Source organism: Watersipora subatra, chromosome 11 (assembly GCF_963576615.1).
Source record: "Watersipora subatra chromosome 11, tzWatSuba1.1, whole genome shotgun sequence".
In the NCBI taxonomy this organism is placed as follows: Eukaryota; Metazoa; Bryozoa; class Gymnolaemata; order Cheilostomatida; family Watersiporidae; genus Watersipora; species Watersipora subatra.
In genome coordinates, this window is record NC_088718.1 from 42,382,988 (window position 1) to 42,403,539 (window position 20,552).

A 20,552-nucleotide genomic window follows, 5' to 3' on the forward strand; every position below is an offset into this window, starting at 1 on the left:
AGCTGGGTTACGCCACGCACTCAAGGATTTTCGCCACGCACATACAAAACAAAAACAACATGCGATTTTTGTTTTGTATGTGCGTGGCGAAAATCCTTGCACGCGTGACCCGGCTAGCCCGTGCTATTCATCGTATCGCAGTATAAATCAAATTTCACCAAACTTTTAGAAAAGTCGTTGACAAAAATATTTTGCCGATGGTGGTAATAACGACGCTTATGAATTACGAAAAGATGAAGTTTACCTCTATGGCTTTGAATAAAGTGATTTTCTAAAGCAATAACAACCGTTTCGGTAGCCATTGGGCAAAAAAACAGTTCGAATTAACAGTGTTGAGTTCGAGTTATCTATAGCAATTTATCATTACGTGGGAACGGACCAAAGGAAATGTTCGAATTAACCATGTGTTCGAGCAATCCGTGGACGAGTTATCCATGTTTGACTGTATTCTGAAAAGTTTAATCAACAGATTGTGTTGGATCCTGCGACCAACACGTAGAGGCGACCTGGGTCGGCTTACTCTACCGGTCTGCATTCACCCTCCACAGGGGCCGTGTAGGTATTGCTCGTAGACCAACACGCGGAGGCGACTAGGTCGACTTACACCACCGGCCTATTACAACCACCTACACCAGGAATTGCTCCCTGGGAGATATTATTATCGTTCGACAAGGTCGACCTGAGGTCGACGGGGTCGACAGTGTATCTATAACCCTACTCCCAAAGCACAGTCCGAAGGACTGAGGCTTGGAGTACGTAAGTGCTCAGTGTGATTCTGTATCGCGCAAGGTAACAGAAGAGTGTGGGTCCAAATGCAAAGCATGTATTGAACAACTTATTAGGCCGAAACACGGCCTTAAATATAACCAGATATGCAAATGAGGTGGCTAGGGCCAACCTCCTCTAGGGGCGTGACTATATAGAATAACACAAGAGAACACAACTCTAATGATAATAACCAAAAAGGAGATGGTACTGCATATTTCCATCACACACGCCGCCCCTATAGACGACTACCGGCTATATCAAAAAATCACAAGAAAAGAAAAAAAAGATACAAGAAATATAGGAACACACCAACTAGCTACAACAAAACAAACAAAGAAAAGGGAGTATAATAATATGAGAGATCGCAATTACTAAATACCAAGGGAAATACTGATAAATCATGTCGACCGTGTCATCTAGGAGGTCGACATGCGATTTGCCAGGTCCTCCAGGCGACGAGCCGCCCGTCGGAGGTTGGAGGCCTCCTCTCGCAAAGCGTCCACTGTGACCCGGGGTCGTACGTCCCCCAGCCGGCTCTGGATGCTGCCTATTGTCGTCAATCTTCTAGGAGCTGGGACCGGTCGTTCCAGCTTGGGCGGACTGTACCACTTCTTCTTCGGGGGAGAGGGGAGAGGTGCCTGGGGTCCTCTTCGCGTAGGTGGCTTGGTTTTAATCGGCCCGTAGGGTGTAGGCTTTTCAAAGGCCGGAGGATTATTTAATTGTACCTTTTTGCTCCAGGCCGGGTAGCTATCTCGGTCGACCTCGTATATAGTAATTCCCTTTCCACCGTGCGCCTTCCGTACTTCGGCATCCTTGATCCGAGCCTGATGTTTTGCAATAGTATCTCGAGATGTGGAGTTCCTCCCACATTTGCAGAAGAAGCGTGTAAAATGTTGGGCGATGTGGATTCTGCGCCGTCGAGGGGTAGAGAGTAGTTGTTGGCACAATGGACAGTTAGTACCTTTCTCTCGACATAGTTTCGAGATCGTTTTAGCTGTCTCCGCCGCGATCCATTTGGTCGGTAGTGGGGAGTGTGGAACGTGATTATCTAAAGAATCCGTTTCTGAGTCGTCCAGGGTTTCACCCGGCGCTGGGTGGAGCTCCAGTGGCATGATCTTTACTTCGGGCAACAGGGGTAAAGCTCCGATGATCGGTGCAGCCTTCTTTACGGTTTCCTTAGTGACTTCCATGTTGAGAAAAGATATAGGTGTGTGCGCCTCGAGTTGGTAACAAGTAATGAGCGCGTTCTGTCTGGGACCCAAAATGGCCGCCTTCTGACCTTGAACTCCGAGGGCTTCTCCCGATTGGACGGTGCTAGTGTCGTAATCGGCCAAGTACGCGGGAGGCCTCCTGATTCGTTGGGGCCGTGGTGCATCCCCAGCCCCGGTATCACTAGCCTGGGCTCCCGTATTTTCCGTGGCTCTTTCCTCCTCGGGTATCAACTCGCCGCCAGGGTCGGGGTCAATCATCGAGGTAGGATTGTGTTCCCCTGGGGGAACCAAGGGATCTCCCCTGGGAAATCGAAGTGCTTCTGACCTTCCTGGCGACTGAGGTAGTCGCAACTCCGTTAGTTGGCTAGGCAGGGGCAACTCTGGAATAACTACTTCTGGGTTATCGTTTCCTCGTGTGATTTGCCTTCTGGGTCGGCCCCTCATGTTGGGACGGCGAGCAGGCTCGACCTCAACCGGGGCTCGTCCTTGTTGCACCGGACTGGGGCGACAGAGTCGTAACCTTCCCTCTGCTTGGATAGATCGCTGTCCATACTTCTCTATCTCGTAAGTGTGGTTTTCGTGACTCCTTAACACGCGATAGGGCCCCAAGTACTTGGCCGCTAGCTTCGGGTTTTCCCCTCTTCTCCGCCGCTTGCTTAGCAACCACACGAGGTCACCCTCATTGAATAACGGAGGCTCTCTCGCGTCAGTTGACACAATTTCTTTTTGCCTATCTCGGAGGAGAGTATGGGCTTGTATCAATCGGTCGTGGACAGTCTGCACATACTCATGTATGCTTGCGAATGATTCTAGTCTATTCCCATACAGCAACTGGTCAGGAAGACGTAGTTCCCGACCCAACATCAAATAGTTGGGTGTTTCTTTAGTGGCGGAGTGTGGTAACCCTCGCAGCGTCCGCATGATTTGTGGCAGTAGTTGGTCCCAATCTTCCTGTCCTCTGCCCAGCAAGAGAGCTCGTAGGGAGTCACCCAACACACGATTGTTTCTCTCAACCACCCCATTCCCTTCGGGGTGGTACGGGGTGGTCCGAGATTTATCGACTCCCCACAAGTCGCATAGCTCCTGGAATAATGAGGACTCGAATTGGCTCCCCTGGTCGGTATGGATAATCTCGGGTAGCCCGAAGTAACTAAATATCCTCTCGTCTAGGATCTGGGCTACCGTTGGGGCTGTAGCGTCGGGGATGGCTAAAGCATCTGACCACCTAGTGAAGTGATCAGTGAGCACCAACACCCAACTATTTCCTCGAGGGGTCGGAGGCAGGGGTCCCACCAAGTCTACGGCTAGGCGTTGCCACGGCCTCCCGGCGTACAGCCGTTGTCTATTCCCGGAGGTCCGCCCCTTTCCTGTTTTGGCCCTCTGGCAAACTTCGCAAGAGAGGACTGCTCTCCGGATATCTCCGGCCATACCCGGCCAATACCAGTCCAATTGGACGCGTTTCAAGGTCTTCTCCACACCGCAGTGTGTTTGCTCGTGAGCTTTCCACAGGATTTCCTGTCTCAATGTTTTCGGGCATACCACCACCACCTTTTCTCGCCCATTCTGGGTGAGATGGAGGGTCAACACGCCCGACTCGTCGAGCTGGAGCTGGTGAAACATCCGGGCCAATCGCTGCAGCTCGGGGCTGCCCACTCGTAGCACGGCCTCTTCCACTCCTCTCCGGTTCCTGACGGCCTGGTAAATGACCCCTAGGTCGGTAGCGGCTCTCTGTTGTAGTGCCCGTACTTCATCCAGCGGGGTTTGTACCACCGTCAGTTGTTCTGGAACCTTTTGGACTACACTTTCACCAGTTCCATCAAAAATGTTGGTTTCGCCAGTTACCTTGACGGCTTGTAACTGAGGATCCTGAGGCCTTCTGGGAGGGTGGTCCAACACTCTGGGTGTTCCTGCCCCGCCCGGCAGCCGTACTGGGACTGGACTGGTTGGCGTGGGAGTCGGGAGGCCGTGCCCTAAAACAGGTCTGTTGCCAGGTAGTCGAGGCCATTCATCCTCATCCAACTGGCGGGGGTTGGGACTGGATGTTCCGGTGCCTCTTGGCGGCTGTACCGGAACTTGGTCCACTGGCACAGCAGTTTCCCAATTCGTTCCTGGGGTTACTAGAGAGTCGCATACTTGCGACCTCGTTGGCCCTTGATCCCGCCTCTCAATAGCAGCACACTGCCGGCAGTCGACGCACTGTCGTCGACTCAATCCATCGGCGTTCCCATGTTTATCGCCTTTTCGATGGATAATTCGGTACTTGTGCTCGGCCAGACTCTCCAGCCACCGGGCCACCTGGCAAGAGGGTTCCTTCCTCCTGTGCAACCAAACCAAGGAGGCATGGTCGGTTCGGATGGTAAACTCTCTGCCATATAGGTAGGGCCGGAAATGCCGGACAGCCTGTACCACTGCCAGTAGCTCCCTTCTGGTTACGCAGTAATTGCGTTCGGCGGAGGAGAGGGTCTTGCTATAGTAGGCTATGGGTCGCTCCGTGCCCTGCTGGACCTGGGATAACACAGCCCCAGTCCCTACGTTACTAGCATCGGTATCTAGCACGTAGGGCAAGGAGGGGTCGGGATATGCCAGTACTGGAGCGTGTGTCAGCGACCATTTGAGCCTAAGAAAAGCTTCCTGTTCCTCTTCTCCCCATTTCCAGGGGACCCCTTCGCTGGTCAACAAGGTGAGAGGTTTGGCGATCGAGGCATAGTCCGGCACGTATCTGTGATAGTACCCAGTGGTACCCAAGTATGACCTTAGCTGCGTCACGTCTTGGGGTGCTGCCCATCCACTTATGGCCTGAATCTTCTCAGGGTCGGTAGCCACCCCCGTGTTGCTGACTATGTGGCCCAGGTACTTGACCTGGGTCTGGAACAAGCTGCATTTGGAGGGCTTTAACTTCAGCCCGGCCTGCCTCAATCGCTCCAACACCTCGGCAAGCCTAGTGACATGACTGGAGAAGTCGGCTGACATGACGATGATGTCATCGAGGTACAGCAGCAGGGTTTTCCAGTGTAGCCCTTGGAGGACACGTTCCATCAGCCGCTGGAAGGTAGCTGGGGCGGAGGTCAGTCCAAAGGGAAGCACCTTCCACCTCCACAACCCACTGCGTGTGGCGAACGCCGACCGCTCCTGGGCCTCGGCGGAGAGGGGTACCTGCCAGTATCCGCTCATCATGTCCAAGGTACTGAAGAACCTACTGCCAGACAAGGCGTCCAAGCTCTCATCAATCCGGGGGAGGGGGTAGGCGTCCTGGCGAGTGACACTATTAAGTTTCCTATAGTCTACACACAATCGCCACGCCCCGTCCTTCTTCCTCACCAAGACCACCGGAGAGCTCCAGGCCCCGTGAGCGGGCTCAATCATGCCTTGCTTTTCCAGGGCCGAAACCTGTCGTTCGATTTCGGCTTCCTTCTCGTGTCCTACACGGTACGGGTGTTGACGGATGGGTTGTGCCTCTGGGAGGAGGGGGATCTCGTGTTGTACCAGGGTGGTACGTCCCATGTCTTCACTCCCTTGGCTGAATACATCCGCATAACGGGTCAAAAGGTCTTCCATTCTTCGGTGCTCGGTAGGGGACGAGCAATGTGGTGCCGCCTGTCGGAGCAGGTCCAGCATGTGGGGAGGTACGTTGGAGACAGGAGGGGGAGTTTCTTTGGAAACCTCGGCTTCTCCCTTCGCTGTCCAGGGGGCCCCTATTTCGTCCGGCCCGACCCCAGTGTATTGCCCCACGACCGTTCCTGCCGTCACGCTGACGGGATGGTCGGTGGGGTTCATACAACGGATGGCCACTCTCCCCTTCTCACCGGGTTGGTGTAGGCTGGCGGCCACCATATATCCGTTCTTCGTTCCCTCAATTAACCCGACTGGCTGATAGGAGGAGGACGTGAGACGTCCGGCAACCAGGACCTCGGTTCGAGGGGGAAGCGTTGTGGCTCGCATTATCTGCACGCTGCTTGTCAGAGGTCGACCCTCTCGGTCAGTGCAAGTCAACTTCTGTCCATTTAACACCAACGTGGGTTGCTGAAAGTTCATCTCGCAGTGGTGGTCGACCAGGAAAGGCATGCCCAGGATGGCATCCTCCTTCAGGGCACACACCACGAGAGACACAGTAACCTGGACACTCCTGACTCTGACCGGGAGAGTGATGAGTCCGTGGAACTGCAACCGGGTACCATCTGCCATTTGTCCATAGTCCTCCCGGACCTCCAATTTGCTTTTGACATCTTTAGGTAACCGCTCAAAGACATGTCGTCCCAACAAATTAGAGGTACATCCGGTGTCCACGAGGAATTGGACGGGCTGACCTCCGATGCGACCTGGCAAGAAATAGCTGCTATTATGCGGCTTCCATGACTCGTCTCCGTGGGTCCGTCTGGCTTTGCTAGTCCTCTGGGGGCCCTTCTTGGAAGGCCGAGACGGCTTTGGCCAGACGTATGTTTCGTCCTTGGCTTCTGAGAGTGGGAGACCTGCACACTCAGGTAAGGGTTGATACTGGTTATGCAAGGGGACCGGTGGCGAGCAGGGGGGGAGCCTGCGTCGCCTAGCCCGTCGTGGCTGTTGCCACTGTCCTTGCAAGGGTATATTTGATCCACAGTCAGTACTTCCCCCTACTGCTGTGGATGGTAACCGTTTCCCGGCCTCGTGACTTGAGGCTGTTGTCCTTGGGAGGCTTGGGGGCACCGGCGTTGGGTGTGCCCTGCCTGGCCGCAACCCCAACAATTTGGTCCCCTTTTGTCCACTCCCCATTGTCCCAACAGCTTTCCTTCCCTCAGTCCATCTGCTAACCCCTTTATAGCCATCAGGACGTCGTTCAAGGTGGCTGATGGGGGGTCCGAATGGACGGGGGCGACTGTAGCGGGGGTAACTTCTTCCTCCTCCACCGTCATTATTAGGGGTCGGGCACCAGGTCGAGGAAGAGTGGGCTGGATTTGCAGGAACTCGTTCCCCGCCTGCACTGCTTCCTCCAAGCTCTGTGCCTTCATCGCTAACAAGTGGCGTTGGAGGGGCGTATTTCCCAGTGTCAGAGAAAACGCATCCATGGCCATACTGGACTGGTAGGATTCTGGGAGGTCAGCGTATGCTATTTTCACCAGACGCTCCATCTCTGTGGCATGTTCTTGGAGGTTCGTCTTGGGTTCCCTTTTTAGGTGGAGTCTACTCCTAGCCTCTCTCGGGGAGAGCCCGTACTTCATGCGTAAAGCCGAGAAGATGGAGGCAGGTGAGTCCCCTCGACTGCAACCTCTGGCTCCCTCCTTCAGGGTCTCCCGCAGGTGGAGGAGCGTGGCCTTCTCACTCCACTCATTTGCTTCCGCAACCTCTTCGAACTGGGAGATGAATAACTCTACATCCTCACTCCCATCGAACTTCGGAGGCTTGAAGCTGGCTCCCCCTCTGGGTATCTGTAAGGCTCTAGTGATAGCCTCTGTCAGTTGACCAATCTGGTCGACCTGCTGTAACTCTGCCTCAGCCAGATCTCTGGTAGCATTCCGTCGGCTGTTTGGCATGGTTACTAGGTTCGTCTTATAAGTCCTAATTACCGCAGTTCAATCCCACTGCTGCCACCAGTGTGTTGGATCCTGCGACCAACACGTAGAGGCGACCTGGGTCGGCTTACTCTACCGGTCTGCATTCACCCTCCACAGGGGCCGTGTAGGTATTGCTCGTAGACCAACACGCGGAGGCGACTAGGTCGACTTACACCACCGGCCTATTACAACCACCTACACCAGGAATTGCTCCCTGGGAGATATTATGGTCGTTCGACAAGGTCGACCTGAGGTCGACGGGGTCGACAGTGTATCTATAACCCTACTCCCAAAGCACAGTCCGAAGGACTGAGGCTTGGAGTACGTAAGTGCTCAGTGTGATTCTGTATCGCGCAAGGTAACAGAAGAGTGTGGGTCCAAATGCAAAGCATGTATTGAACAACTTATTAGGCCGAAACACGGCCTTAAATATAACCAGATATGCAAATGAGGTGGCTAGGGCCAACCTCCTCTAGGGGCGTGACTATATAGAATAACACAAGAGAACACAACTCTAATGATAATAACCAAAAAGGAGATGGTACTGCATATTTCCATCACAAGATCCAACTAACACCGGTTGCCTTAAAGGTTGACTTGCAACAAAATTCACATTACAGTTATTTGGTATCAAAAGATTCGCCATGTCTTACTCTATTGTGTTGTAGGTGCCAAATATGTGGGAATGTGATTTAAAGCTCGTAAAAGCTAAAAAACGAACAGGAAATCGCAGCCACACGAGACCGCCCTAGTTTGGATTCGTTTTCCAAAACGGCTAAAATGTGACGTATGTGTGCTAAAACGGCTAAAATGTGTGCGAGATAGTTTATGTTTACACTTTCATGCATCCTTATTCGTCGAACTATTTTCACAAATATACTTCACGCTTGCGATAAAAACCATGTCTATTGTTCTTACGCGACTATTTTTTCGGCATCGTAATGCTGCAACTTTGAGCACTGATATCTCAAAACATAGCATAAAAATATGTTTAATTTTTTAAGCTTAACTTGAACGATTGCATATCATCCTCTGATAAAAATGATGAGCCTTTTGGTCCGCTATGATGGTTGAAAAATGCTGTAGAAATTTTTCGCGCCATATAGCGGGAATTGTAAGTCACATGACCAGATAATGTTAGTTTCAGTTCAAGTTTGATCTATCGCAAATAGCAAACACGCTTTCTCATATTAAACTTGTTTATTTCAATTCGTCATAATGTCTAACGCGCCACATAGTGTTTGTGCAGCTGCCAAGCTGAGAAGCACCTTTTTTTGGCCAAGAGCTGAGAAAAGACCAGACCTCCACCGGGCGTGGAACAACTGGGTGAAGCTGGATGTGACAAACTTTATTTATTCACCTGCTTACTCTTACCTTTGTTTTCGCCAGTTCAAAGACGACATGTTTTCTAACCTGTTTGCATACTCCACATGTCACCAAAGCACGTGAGTAATTTATTTTATGAACTACTTGTATTAGTAGTTGTAACTCGGGTTATTTTCTAGTATTCTCCTAATAGTACTGTATTAATCTATATTTAATATAACAATATTAATGTCATTTAATTGTAATATTATTAGTATTTCATCCTTTTAATTACGTGTATTATCCTTATTATAATAACAAAACTAATTCATACTGCATTTCTATCTGTAAAACGTAATATATTAATATATAATTGATAAAATAATGTTGTTTCACGATTAATTTCGCCAAATTTCTTAACCCCACTCACTTATAGATATGTTATATAAAATAGTTATTGTCATTTTCTGGTATCATCGTTAATAGCATATTAATATTATTAGTTGATTATTATTAGTATTAGATGAAGAATTTGTGCCAACCACTGAAGACTGGGAAGAGTTTGAGCGCTATGTTGGCCAGCGTCAAACGCTCTCCAATTACATGTAAGATAGAGCTGAACTAAACCAAACTTGACAAAATATAAAAAATATCCATAGAGTTATTACTCACATTTTATTTTTACAATATCATGGATTCTGATAGGGTTTTGTAAAATCTGTGTCATGATTGCATGACTATATATTTATTCTTTTTCTGATCAAGCAAATATGATATAATAACAGGAAATGATGTTGTACATATCTTATTGCAAGTCAACTATTGTGTCGTGATTTCAGACCCGAATCCTCCTTCAAAGAGGAGAAAATAATAGTAAGTGTGACAGCACTCCAGCGACTATTTCACTGTCACACCTGCGCCCTCCCCTGCTCATTCACGATGGTGCGAGAAGGCGGATGGGTAGAGTTCAAGGTTACATGTGCCTCCTGTCACCGATCGTACACTTGGGAAACAACTGCCAGGGTGAACAGCTCACGTCATCAACCCCCTGCTGGCAGCTGCATCACTCTTTTCTGGCTGATGCCTTATGCAGAACTTCCGTTTTCTGTCGCTCCTGAACATCGCAATACCAAGCCACAGCGTTGGCCTCTACCAACAAAGAGAATACTTACATGGTGTGAGTGTTAATATTTACTCATAAACTTGGAAAATGTGAGTAAAAGCTTGGCACACTAATTGAATAACGACATTTAGAAACAATTTTTTTCTTGAAATGAAAATATGTCGTCCTTCAAGCAAAATATATTATAATTCAAAATTCTGATTCTTCATCATAATATAGCACAAAAAGGGGGAAGAGGATTCTACATTCTTAGACTAATGATAATGATACAAATTAATCTTGTATAATGAAGTTTTACAATATTTTACAGTGTATTGCTGAGCAGTACACCCTGCATAACGAGGGATTGATGGCAGCAATCGATTGGGAGCTTGATTTGGCAGGTGACGGTAGATGCGATAGTCCGGGGCATTGCGCACTATACAGAGCCTACACTATGATGGATCAGAGCTGCGGTTTAATAGTCAGCAGCCATCTTGTCAAGGTAAAACTTTGACAGTTTTTACTTCACAGCCTGACAAAAACCCAAATTTTTTAGTAGTTATCAATACATAAACATGAAGTTGCTCATCTAGCTAAATAGTTCATTCAAATAATGTGAAAGTAATTGTTGGTCGTAACTTTCTTTATTTTGCAGTCAACAGAGACCACCAGCTCTAACACCATGGAGCTGGAAGGCTTCAAGCGATGCCAGTCCGATCTAATTTCCCACGGCCTGAGAGTGAGGTCCATTACAACGGATGTTGTTACAAAGGTTGTGTGCTTACTGCAAGCTTGTGTTTTGGCTTATGCCGCAAATTTGTCGCCGTGAGCGACGGCCTCTACCTGCCTGCTTGGTGTCTAAGATTCGGGCTCTTTTCCCACCAACGGATGATGAAGAAGAGTTTGCAGACTTGCAAACAAGATTTGCGGCATAAACCAAAACACAAGATTGCGGTATGCACACAACCTTTTCCGAGCATTTGGCGATGGCTCTCCAAATGGGAATAGATTATCTACCAAAACAATTATTGAAAAACAATAATTGCTGATCATCAAAATAATCTCGATCTTTATATAATAAAATCATAAAACTAATACACTCTCTACTGTAGTAAGTGTACAAGCCAAATATACCAGTTCTCCTTGTGTTCCACGAGTTCAGAATATGTGTGTTCAACTGATGCATTAAATGTGTAACACAAGAATTTTAGATAATGCTTGACACATTAGCATAGCCTTGGTGTTGTTGGCATTAAATGAATATCCAACTCACTATGATATCGCAGGTAATTATTCCACCTCAACTCAAGGGGTGCAGACGCCGCAAATTCGTTTACACCAGGATGCATACACAGGCATTCATGCTCCCCTCGGTCAAGGAGACAATGCGCAAACTCAGCATAATGGCAGCACAAACATTCAGGAAGAGATGGCATGTCTTGACAACGCTTGCAGGCACACCACTCTGTAGCCGGTGGTATTAGCTCCTAAAGAAATGAACAGATATGTCTATGCAACCATAGCTAATACATCAGGTCGATGTTATCCAACAGTATATCAGTGCAGCACTAGATTTAAATATTAAAATTGTTAATGTTGTCATTCGAGAAAAATCTGTAATTATTTTTTCGCAATATTGAAGCGATAATTATCATCATTAAAATCATATATAATAATATTCGTTCTATCACTCTCAAGCTAAAACTATTACTACTAGCTAGCTTGGCACATAAGAGCTGGCTAGTGGCGGTGCTTACTTGCTGGGAGGTTTGATTCTGTTGAGGATCTTCTTCCGATAGAGCGTCAGGCTCGAAACGCCAGGGTCTTAACTTTTCAGAATTTGACATTTTTTATGAACGCAACTCAGACACGAATAGTCGAACGGAATGGCCAAGCCGAAACTGTAAAGTAGCGAGCATCTATATTTGATACGGAGTCTTAGGTAAAACCCGAAGTGTTTATCATAAACTATTGCTACGATAAGTTTGATATTGAGCTTTTTATTGGCCTTTCAATTCACGCGAGAACATCACGTGACAAGACAATAACCATACAGCGCGGATACGTCATCGAAATCAAGAGATTCCAATCTACGGCGACTTTTTGTTTTTGAACTTTTAAGAGCTTTTAATCACATTTCCACATATTTGGCACCTACCACACTACAGAGTAAGACATGGCGAATCTTTTGATACCAAATAACTGTAATGTGAATTTTGTTGCAAGTCAACCTTTAACATATCTGCAGCAGGTTACTGATTTAAAGTCATATACATATATATTGACTTGATTTCAAGTCATATACATATATGACTTGAATGCTAAAATTTACATGTATATAGTGCAATCGTGTCTGAATATATTGTTAACATCAATCATTTAAAAACATGAGATGTTCAGAATTTAGCCTACAAAATCATTCAAAACATAATTTCACAGCTGGTTGATTTACATACTTGAAATCAGGACAAAATGAGAATTAATTTAATATATAATTTATGATTATTGACTAAATTCACAATGAGTAACAATGTTGCAAATGAGAATTTTACTTTTTTAACAGTTTATTTCACCACTTTACATGTATATAAACCGACATTATGTTCATTTGAATTCACTTTTTTGGGTCAACCACCTAAATGCCAGTTTCTTACATCGACACCACAAAACAATCCTTAGCATATGTGTCACAGTGTCACAGTGTCACAGTGTCACAGTGTCATGTTCATATGTGTCACACAGCTGTCAGTGACGCATTGGTGATGCAAAGACAACTTTTCCAATCTGTGTGTAGCCATGACCTAACTCAAGTCAACAATCAACAGGCATTAAATCTTAACTGACAGCAATTGAAAATTACATCTATTTATTGCAATTTAATCATGGTATGTTGTTTTTCCATAATGATCTTGATGTCAGATAAATAAAAAACCAGTTCAAAGAAAAAAAAACACAACTGTTCTGTGAGCTCTAAGCTGTGACATAAAAAGACCATGAAAAGGTCATGAGCAAAATATCTTTCACACAAATAGGAAATTATAAAATTAATATGAACCAAGTTAAAAATTAGCTATTCTCAATATTCGTCTCTTTAGAATCTATGAACCTATGCTCTGCTTTTCTGAATGAAGATCTTAAACACAAGACAAGACAATCTACATGTATGTCATAGATTGAACGATTTTAATACAATTACATAGTTTTGCAGCTGTTTCCATTCAATATGTTGTAGTTCACGAATATTTCTGTAAATTTTCATGACTTGAAAATGTTATTAATACCTGATGTTTGGTTAAAATTACACAGAAATATTATTTGAACAGCAATCTGTGATGCTATCTGCTGATGATAATACAACAAAATGTTGTGCTGTTAATTAACCTTCAAGACAACTGTATTTATTTAATTCGAAGATTCTTATGACAGCATTTCTACAGCTAATCAAGGCTTTTAGTAATCCTCCCCAAGCATACTTTAACCAGTATATCATGTATCTACATATACTGGTTAAAGTACTAATATACTATACATATACTGATATATATCAATATATGGCTGCCATACAGTCTTCTTACAATGAATGCTTTTGTAACCAAATATATTTTATTAATGGAAAATAATTAAATATTCGGTAAAACCTAATATTTGCCTGAAAAGGGTGCATATAAATTATAACTATTTAATTACCTATAAAAATAAAAAGTAACTTTTGAACCAGAAAGCCTATGATAAATTTAACATCATCTGATGCCATAAAAAAGGCTACAAATGTGTTGCAGAATGAGCTCAGACACTTCTACGCCACGACCATGATCATGTTCCGAGTGAGACAAGTTAACAATACTATTATAGCTTACAGCATTATTATCATTGAACATTATATTTGAACCCATTCGAAGCATTATTATTTCATGCTTCGAATGGGTTCGGAGTTACTTCCACTCCAAATCACAGAAATAGTAAAAGCTCAACGCGTTTGATGCCATTTCGCTTCCCTAAATCTGTGCAAAAGGACTCACTCTGAGAGTGCAACTCCGAATTATTCAAATAGTAGTGTACAAAGTCGGCGGCACTGAACAAATTTGAAGCATGGAAACATACTATTTTACTGATATAAATAATCACTTTCAGAAGTAATATTGTTCAATACATAATAATCAGAAGTCTATTGATCTACAACCAGTGAAACATCTGTAGCTATGTGTCTGACACCGCTGGTCATCGCAAAAAGTCTCATAATAATTATAAAGCTTTTCATATTTTATACACAAAACATATTTTTTATTGGCTCAATGCGAGCAGATGATTGTTTCCTTTCGTCTAAGTACAGACACGGTAGGTTAATTGATCAACTGCTTGCTAATCAGAAAAGTTTTGTACGAGCCTAGTAAAGCAGCACCACGCGGCTATTGGCTGTAGGCAAACGCTGCGCAGCACTACGCAGCTTGCAGTACGCAAAGAGTTAACATACACTCAAATCTGCCACCTTCGATTCATGGCAAAAAGTCAGCTAAGGTGATATCAAAGATAGACAGTGCTATACCAACCTGAGTGTTTCTGACACTCTGAAAAGGGCAGAAAGCAATACATCCTTTCTTCGCAAAGTCATCAGCAACTTCTGCTGCCAAAGCCGTAGCAAAGCCTCCGAATCCGTCATAAATATCTGTGATTAAATTGAATCCCTGCCAAAAAATATAAAATACACCGTAGAGACATCTTAGAGCTCTGGCAGCAATCAAACTACCGATAACCTGTACTTGAATATGTTTCTAACTGATCAGCTAGTACAGATTGCACCACTTGTTCAAAGAATCCGCACAACTTAAGAAAGGTTGTTATTAAAGCTCTAAGAGTTGTCAGCTCATGTTGCTGGTGCTTGAAAAGTTTCCTATGAATGGTATTTAAACGACACCCTATCAACTATTATTCTTAATTTAAGATTTTCCGATTCCAAAAAATTGAAATAAAGGCTATTTCACGTTGAAAAGCTAAATGGAAAGAGGTACCAAATAAAACATCCTGTAACTAAATGGATTAGCTCCTTAACAGACTAACCCGAGGTCATTTAGAAGTTGTGTTCTCAAAATATTGGACAAGATATCTCTGCATTATTGCTAATCGAAAACAGCAATGCCAAAGCTATCCCAGCCATTCCTACTACTGTACTGAAATACAACTGAAATACATGTACATGTACAACTACCCAAAGCATCTCAAGCAAAAACAAAACTAGCTCCTCCAGCAAAGAAAATGTTTCATGACTTTGGAATACAAATCTAGTTTTTACCATAGTTTATCCCGAGTAGAAATTGTATAAAATACTTGAAATTGCATAAGCTGGGATTGTTGCAAAATGCTTTACCGAAAGAATAAAAGACCTTTAAGGGGTTAGGAGAAGAGGTTCAACATAAACATTTAGCCAGAAAGAAGAAATAATAGACCTGCAGGTTGTCAGCTTCTTCTGTAAAAAAATGCACCTTATCCTCCATGTCAGATCTCATGTCGAGCGACTCATTGCGGTAGGCAGCCACGCCAGTTCCATGAATGTTGAATGAGTTACTACAGCAGAAATATAAAGGGTTATGAAGCATTCTACCATTAGTCCAGGGAAAGTGAAAAAATTCTGATTAGAAATAAAATTCTGGAAGCCCATTGGCGGGGAGATGAGGTTGATACTGGAAATCTAAGTTTTTATCTGGTGCGGGTGAGATTTAAATTTTGGCGAAAATTTTAGAAGTTCTAGCAATTACTATGAGAGTTATTAGAGAAATAAAATAAGCATTAGGATGGACAAGGAAACGATAAATGAGTAGTGAAAGGCCAAAGTTCAAATAAAAACTGGTTCAAACATAATTGTGACAGAATGTGACTACATGACGTGAAGCAGTCGCTGAAACACACCCTTGTATGCGAATAAAAATCTTGAATGAGCAAAACTGTGTGAGCCATTCCTGGAAGATGGAGAATAATGTCTGCTTAGCTTCATGCTAGCAGAAGTTGTGCTTGTTTCTTTTTCTTTTCTTTCTGTAAGAGTATTGTTGGACGAGAAACAGTTCTATGGTCTTGTCTAGACATGTCTGAGACCAGTGGCAAGAAAAACTCAAAGACCGGATAAATGCTCAGTTGCAGAAAACAATTTAAGATTGGATATCACACCTGCGATCGCCTGTGGCCTTTTTAGGAATTGAACATGTTTCATGCAGGTCAGGCGATGGATCACGGATTCAGGTCACGGATGCTCTCAACAAACTGACCAAACTACTATAGGCAAAATAGCGGGCAATCTTCAGCACAAGTTATAAAACGGTGGTAAGATATTGTTGAAGAAAAATTGACTAAACAGAAGCGCTGGGCACCACCAACAGTATTTAAGAAATAAAAGCTATAAAGAACAAAACATGATCAGGCCGTAAGATGCAGAACAGAAAAAACCTATCTATTACTACTTTGCTGGAGTTTTAAAACTTGTTATAAATTAATTTAATTTGATGACAAATAGTTTGTAATCTTTAATATTAAGCTCGATACAACTAGTTGCAAAGAGAGAGCAACTCACGCAGAAATAAAATATACTTACATTTTAAGGGATATTTAATACATTAATTGTACTAGTTCCCTGGTAGTCTAGTGCGCTGTGAGAGATTGTCAGGTTTGCTGATAAAGCACTGATAATACCTATCTGCACAATTATTCTAAAATGCGATGCGGCGGTTGACTGCTGCAGGTGTTAGAATGCTGTTCTGATGTTTCAAGTTTGAATCCCACAAAAAATAACATTTTACCTCAACCTCTCACTGTGACTTTGAACATGGTAAAGATTAGCTATGAATATTCTGTAATGCCATTCTAGTTTACATAGATGGATCACCCGCAGCTGAGTAGTTAGTACCCCAGGTTATGGTTAGTTGGTTCCTCACACAAGGACCTTTGGTAGTGTGAGGAAGGACATCCAGCCATAATCGCCCCTGCGCTAAATCTCACAAGAAAATGATCACAATAAACCCTTTACCAGAAGAAGAGACCACCACAATGGTGACCGATAACAGGAAAATGTAAAAGAAAAAAAGATCATGTAGCATTCTTGTCAACATAATTAAAAGTCTTACGATTATCTTCATGATATTCTAGTGAACTCACGTATGTGTTTTATTTTGCTATTTTAACATTATTTACTGCTTTGGCTAAATGCACAAAATGTCTTATGTTTAATTTGTAAGCTAAGATTGCCACAACATTATTATTTAGCCTTTTAATAGACCTCCAGGAATTGTATCTTCATAATACCTCTCAGTATGAAAAAATCGATGTTTTCACAAAGAGAAGCATACCTTTGACAAATCGCCTCAATTATAGACACTAAGACATACTTACTCAGAATGGTAAAACTTCTTGACAACGGAGAGACTGCGAGGATGCAGATGAGTTTTCAAATAATCACTCCAGCTTTTTACTGAATCATCCAGGTTGTAGAGCTTGTCAGCAATCATCTCAGCGCTGACTGCTGCCTGATCTTAAACAGCATAGGAAACAACAGCTAAATGAGCTGAAACGGGATAAAGGAACTTGCCATATTGTTCCTACATATCCCAATCTATATCTCACTGTTTGTCTTTTTGTTCAAAACTGTGTCTAGGTATAGCGACTGAAATCTAGCAATAAAAAAATCCGCACAGTACTGGATTTGATCTCAAGACACAATGGAACAAAAACACAATATATTCATTGGGCCAATAGTCATTACATTGGTTAAGACATTTGCGCTTAAAGCGCTTGCTAAGGGTTAATAACTATCACTGTTGATGATTACTCGTAACGATTGCCAAGCTGACCCAAAACGCAAGTATAGTTATAGTAAAGATTTGAGTAAAGATCTAGCTTTCCAGGTAAGTTACTTATATTCATTAGGTAATTATTCTATTACCCGTGCAACGCCGGGCATTCAGCTAATACCCTAAATATTATATTCCGTACCACATATTCCGCACTTAACCTTCCATTACCCTACATTCTATTGTGTTGTCTACATCTAGTCCTTGCTCGAGTTTGACCGCTATTGCACCACACACCTTCAGATATACTGTTACTTCCACTTAGTGACCACTGATTACTGCAGTAGGCCAAATAATATCTGGAAATGTACATGGTAATAACTTTTATCTTTCTATCAAGTAGAGTCAAGACATCAAACAAAGTAGATGGCTTCTTGTAAATTTTGAAACAATCATGAAAAAGTAACTGTAAGTGTGGCTGTTACTGTGTAGAGTACTAACTAGACCAGGGGGTCGGCAACCTGCGGCTCCGGAGCAGCATGCGGCTCTTTCATCGCCTCGCTGCGGCTCCCTCTGACTTTGGAATTTTCTCCTCTTATTACCATAATTATGCCAAGTAATTCATAAAAATATAGAAATTTTATCACTAGATTTTGTAACATATATTTTAAAAATTGTAAGTATGGTGATAAGCCAAACATTGTCACCTGCTATGCGTCACTATTTCCATTATTTCGTATTATTAGTACCTTATAACATGATCGTCACGTGACTGCAACATAAAAGTACTGAAAAACGTACTAACGGATTCGCTCGGAAGGCCAGACGGCTACGAGATACCTTCTGATATTATGTCAACGAACTGGGTTAATTAAACAATTAGAAATCTAATAAGGCTGGCCAGCCACTTAGATCTGCAATATCGTCAACAACACTACTGACAAACAACAACACTAATACACGTAGTACACTTTGTAACAATTTATGCGCCAATAAAACCACTGAAATTATTTTATTGTTCTTTGCAAAAGTGTAATTTGGTTTTCTCAGCAGTTAAATCATTATACATGCCACAACTTTACGTTTTATGATGTAAACATTGTATAAAAACATTAAAAGCTAAACAAAAAAGTTACATGTGGTATTTATTTTTTAATTTGAGATATGAAAGGGGGTTTGTGGCTCCCACTGCGTTCTTTCCTGTGGGAAATGGGTCCAAATGGCTCTTTGAGTGGAAAAGGTTGCCAACCCCTGAACTAGACGATTACTAATTAGTAGATTACCGACTAGTAGATTACCGACTAGTAGATTATCGACTAGTAGATTACCGTCTAGTAGATTACCGACTAGCAGATTACCGACTAGCAGATTACTGACTAGTAGATTACTGACTAGTAGATTACTGACTAGTAGATGACTGACTAGTAGATGACTGACTAGTAGATTACCGTCTAGTAGATGACTGACTAGTAGATTAATAACTCAGATATTACTAACAAAGTTTATCAGTATCTAATTAGCTGTGTTTGTTTCCCCGGGTCACAATTACGAGCTGTATTTACAAACTAGATCACAATCGTGCCAATAAAGTTCACAAAAACAGAGCTGAAGATTATTCACACTTTTTGATCCAACAACGAAAACCTGCAAAGAAACTCTACAAGTAGCTTTTTTGCATACCCAAAGCAGCAAAGGTGATCAAACGTTATGAGAAGGGTAACAACTGCTAAAGAGGCAGATTATTACTTCATTTCAGGTGTTAAAACTTTCTGGCATCCTGAAGATAAACTCAAATGGCAGTTACTAGAAAAAAGCAGCGGCTTTCATATTTGCATATTAGAGTTCACATTTGATAGTTTGCTTCTATTTGTAGAGAAGACAACTACCATCTACCTGGTAGGTTCTCATCCAGCTCCATCTCTTCGCGAGAAGTGCAGCCATCCAGTTTCTACAGAAAAGCATCATTTTAATCTGCCAAAATGTTACTGATAGGCCACTTGATGGCCAATCAAATTATTAAATGAAGTATTCATATACATGTACTAGCTGTAAAACTAACATGGGTTAGTACCATATTAAACAAACATGGGCAAAAACCGAATATTGCTACTGAAGACAGGCAAGTAAGTATTGAGTTTTGGAGAAAAATTTACTTTAAAATCTGCAATCTCTAAAGTATATTCTAGAATATTCTTTAACAATATAAATACAAAGCCGTTACAAGGTCATATTACCGTCTCTTTGGTAGGAACATTGTCTAATGCATCTAAGTCTTTCAGAAACTCATTTTTTTGATATGCCTCTTCTTGCTTATGGATGGTCACTTCATGAGACCTGCAGACACAATGACCTTATAAATGATAGCATTAATTAAACCTACAAGCAGCATCTCTGGATATTCATCCAGGATGACCTACAAATGAAAAGAAGTCTGGCATAGCCAGCTTGCCTGGCCTACAATAGGTCTACAAATTGGCGCCCCATAAATGCATGCATGCATGAAGTCAAAGTCTTGAGTTCAGTAAAACCACTACATACAAATTTACATCAAAACAGACATGCTCAAAATCTACGAGTAGCTGATTACATATCATACTAATACTACTGTATTATATAGAACTATATGAAGAATAGATGAAATAAAACAAAATTTTATGGAACAGACCAAAGCAATAGAGCAATAGTCATTAAAAAGGCCTTAACAATTACTCCGCTTCAGTGACATGTAACTGTAGTGTAGGCTCGTCGATACCCAGTGTCAGAAAAAGAGGTCGCAAATACTAGCGTAATTTCTTCAACTTAAACTGGGTGAAGGTTAAACTAATTTAACTTACATATTTTTATACTTTTCATGTGTAACAGTTGCTTC

The 20,552-nt window shown here is 43.1% G+C and overlaps 1 protein-coding gene across 1 annotated transcript in view; it reads right to left on the bottom strand.

The window, feature by feature from the left end:
• The window catches only part of LOC137408329 (protein misato homolog 1-like), a 41,277-nt gene that overhangs the window by 8,171 nt on the left and 12,554 nt on the right, over positions 1-20,552 (bottom strand). Inside the window, exons 4-8 of the mRNA XM_068094819.1 lie at positions 19,918-20,017; positions 19,577-19,631; positions 17,286-17,424; positions 15,356-15,473; positions 14,462-14,596 (exon numbers count right to left, since the gene is read on the bottom strand). Coding sequence (XP_067950920.1) covers positions 14,462-14,596; positions 15,356-15,473; positions 17,286-17,424; positions 19,577-19,631; positions 19,918-20,017 — 547 coding nt within the window. The remainder of the gene's footprint in view (positions 1-14,461; positions 14,597-15,355; positions 15,474-17,285; positions 17,425-19,576; positions 19,632-19,917; positions 20,018-20,552) is intronic.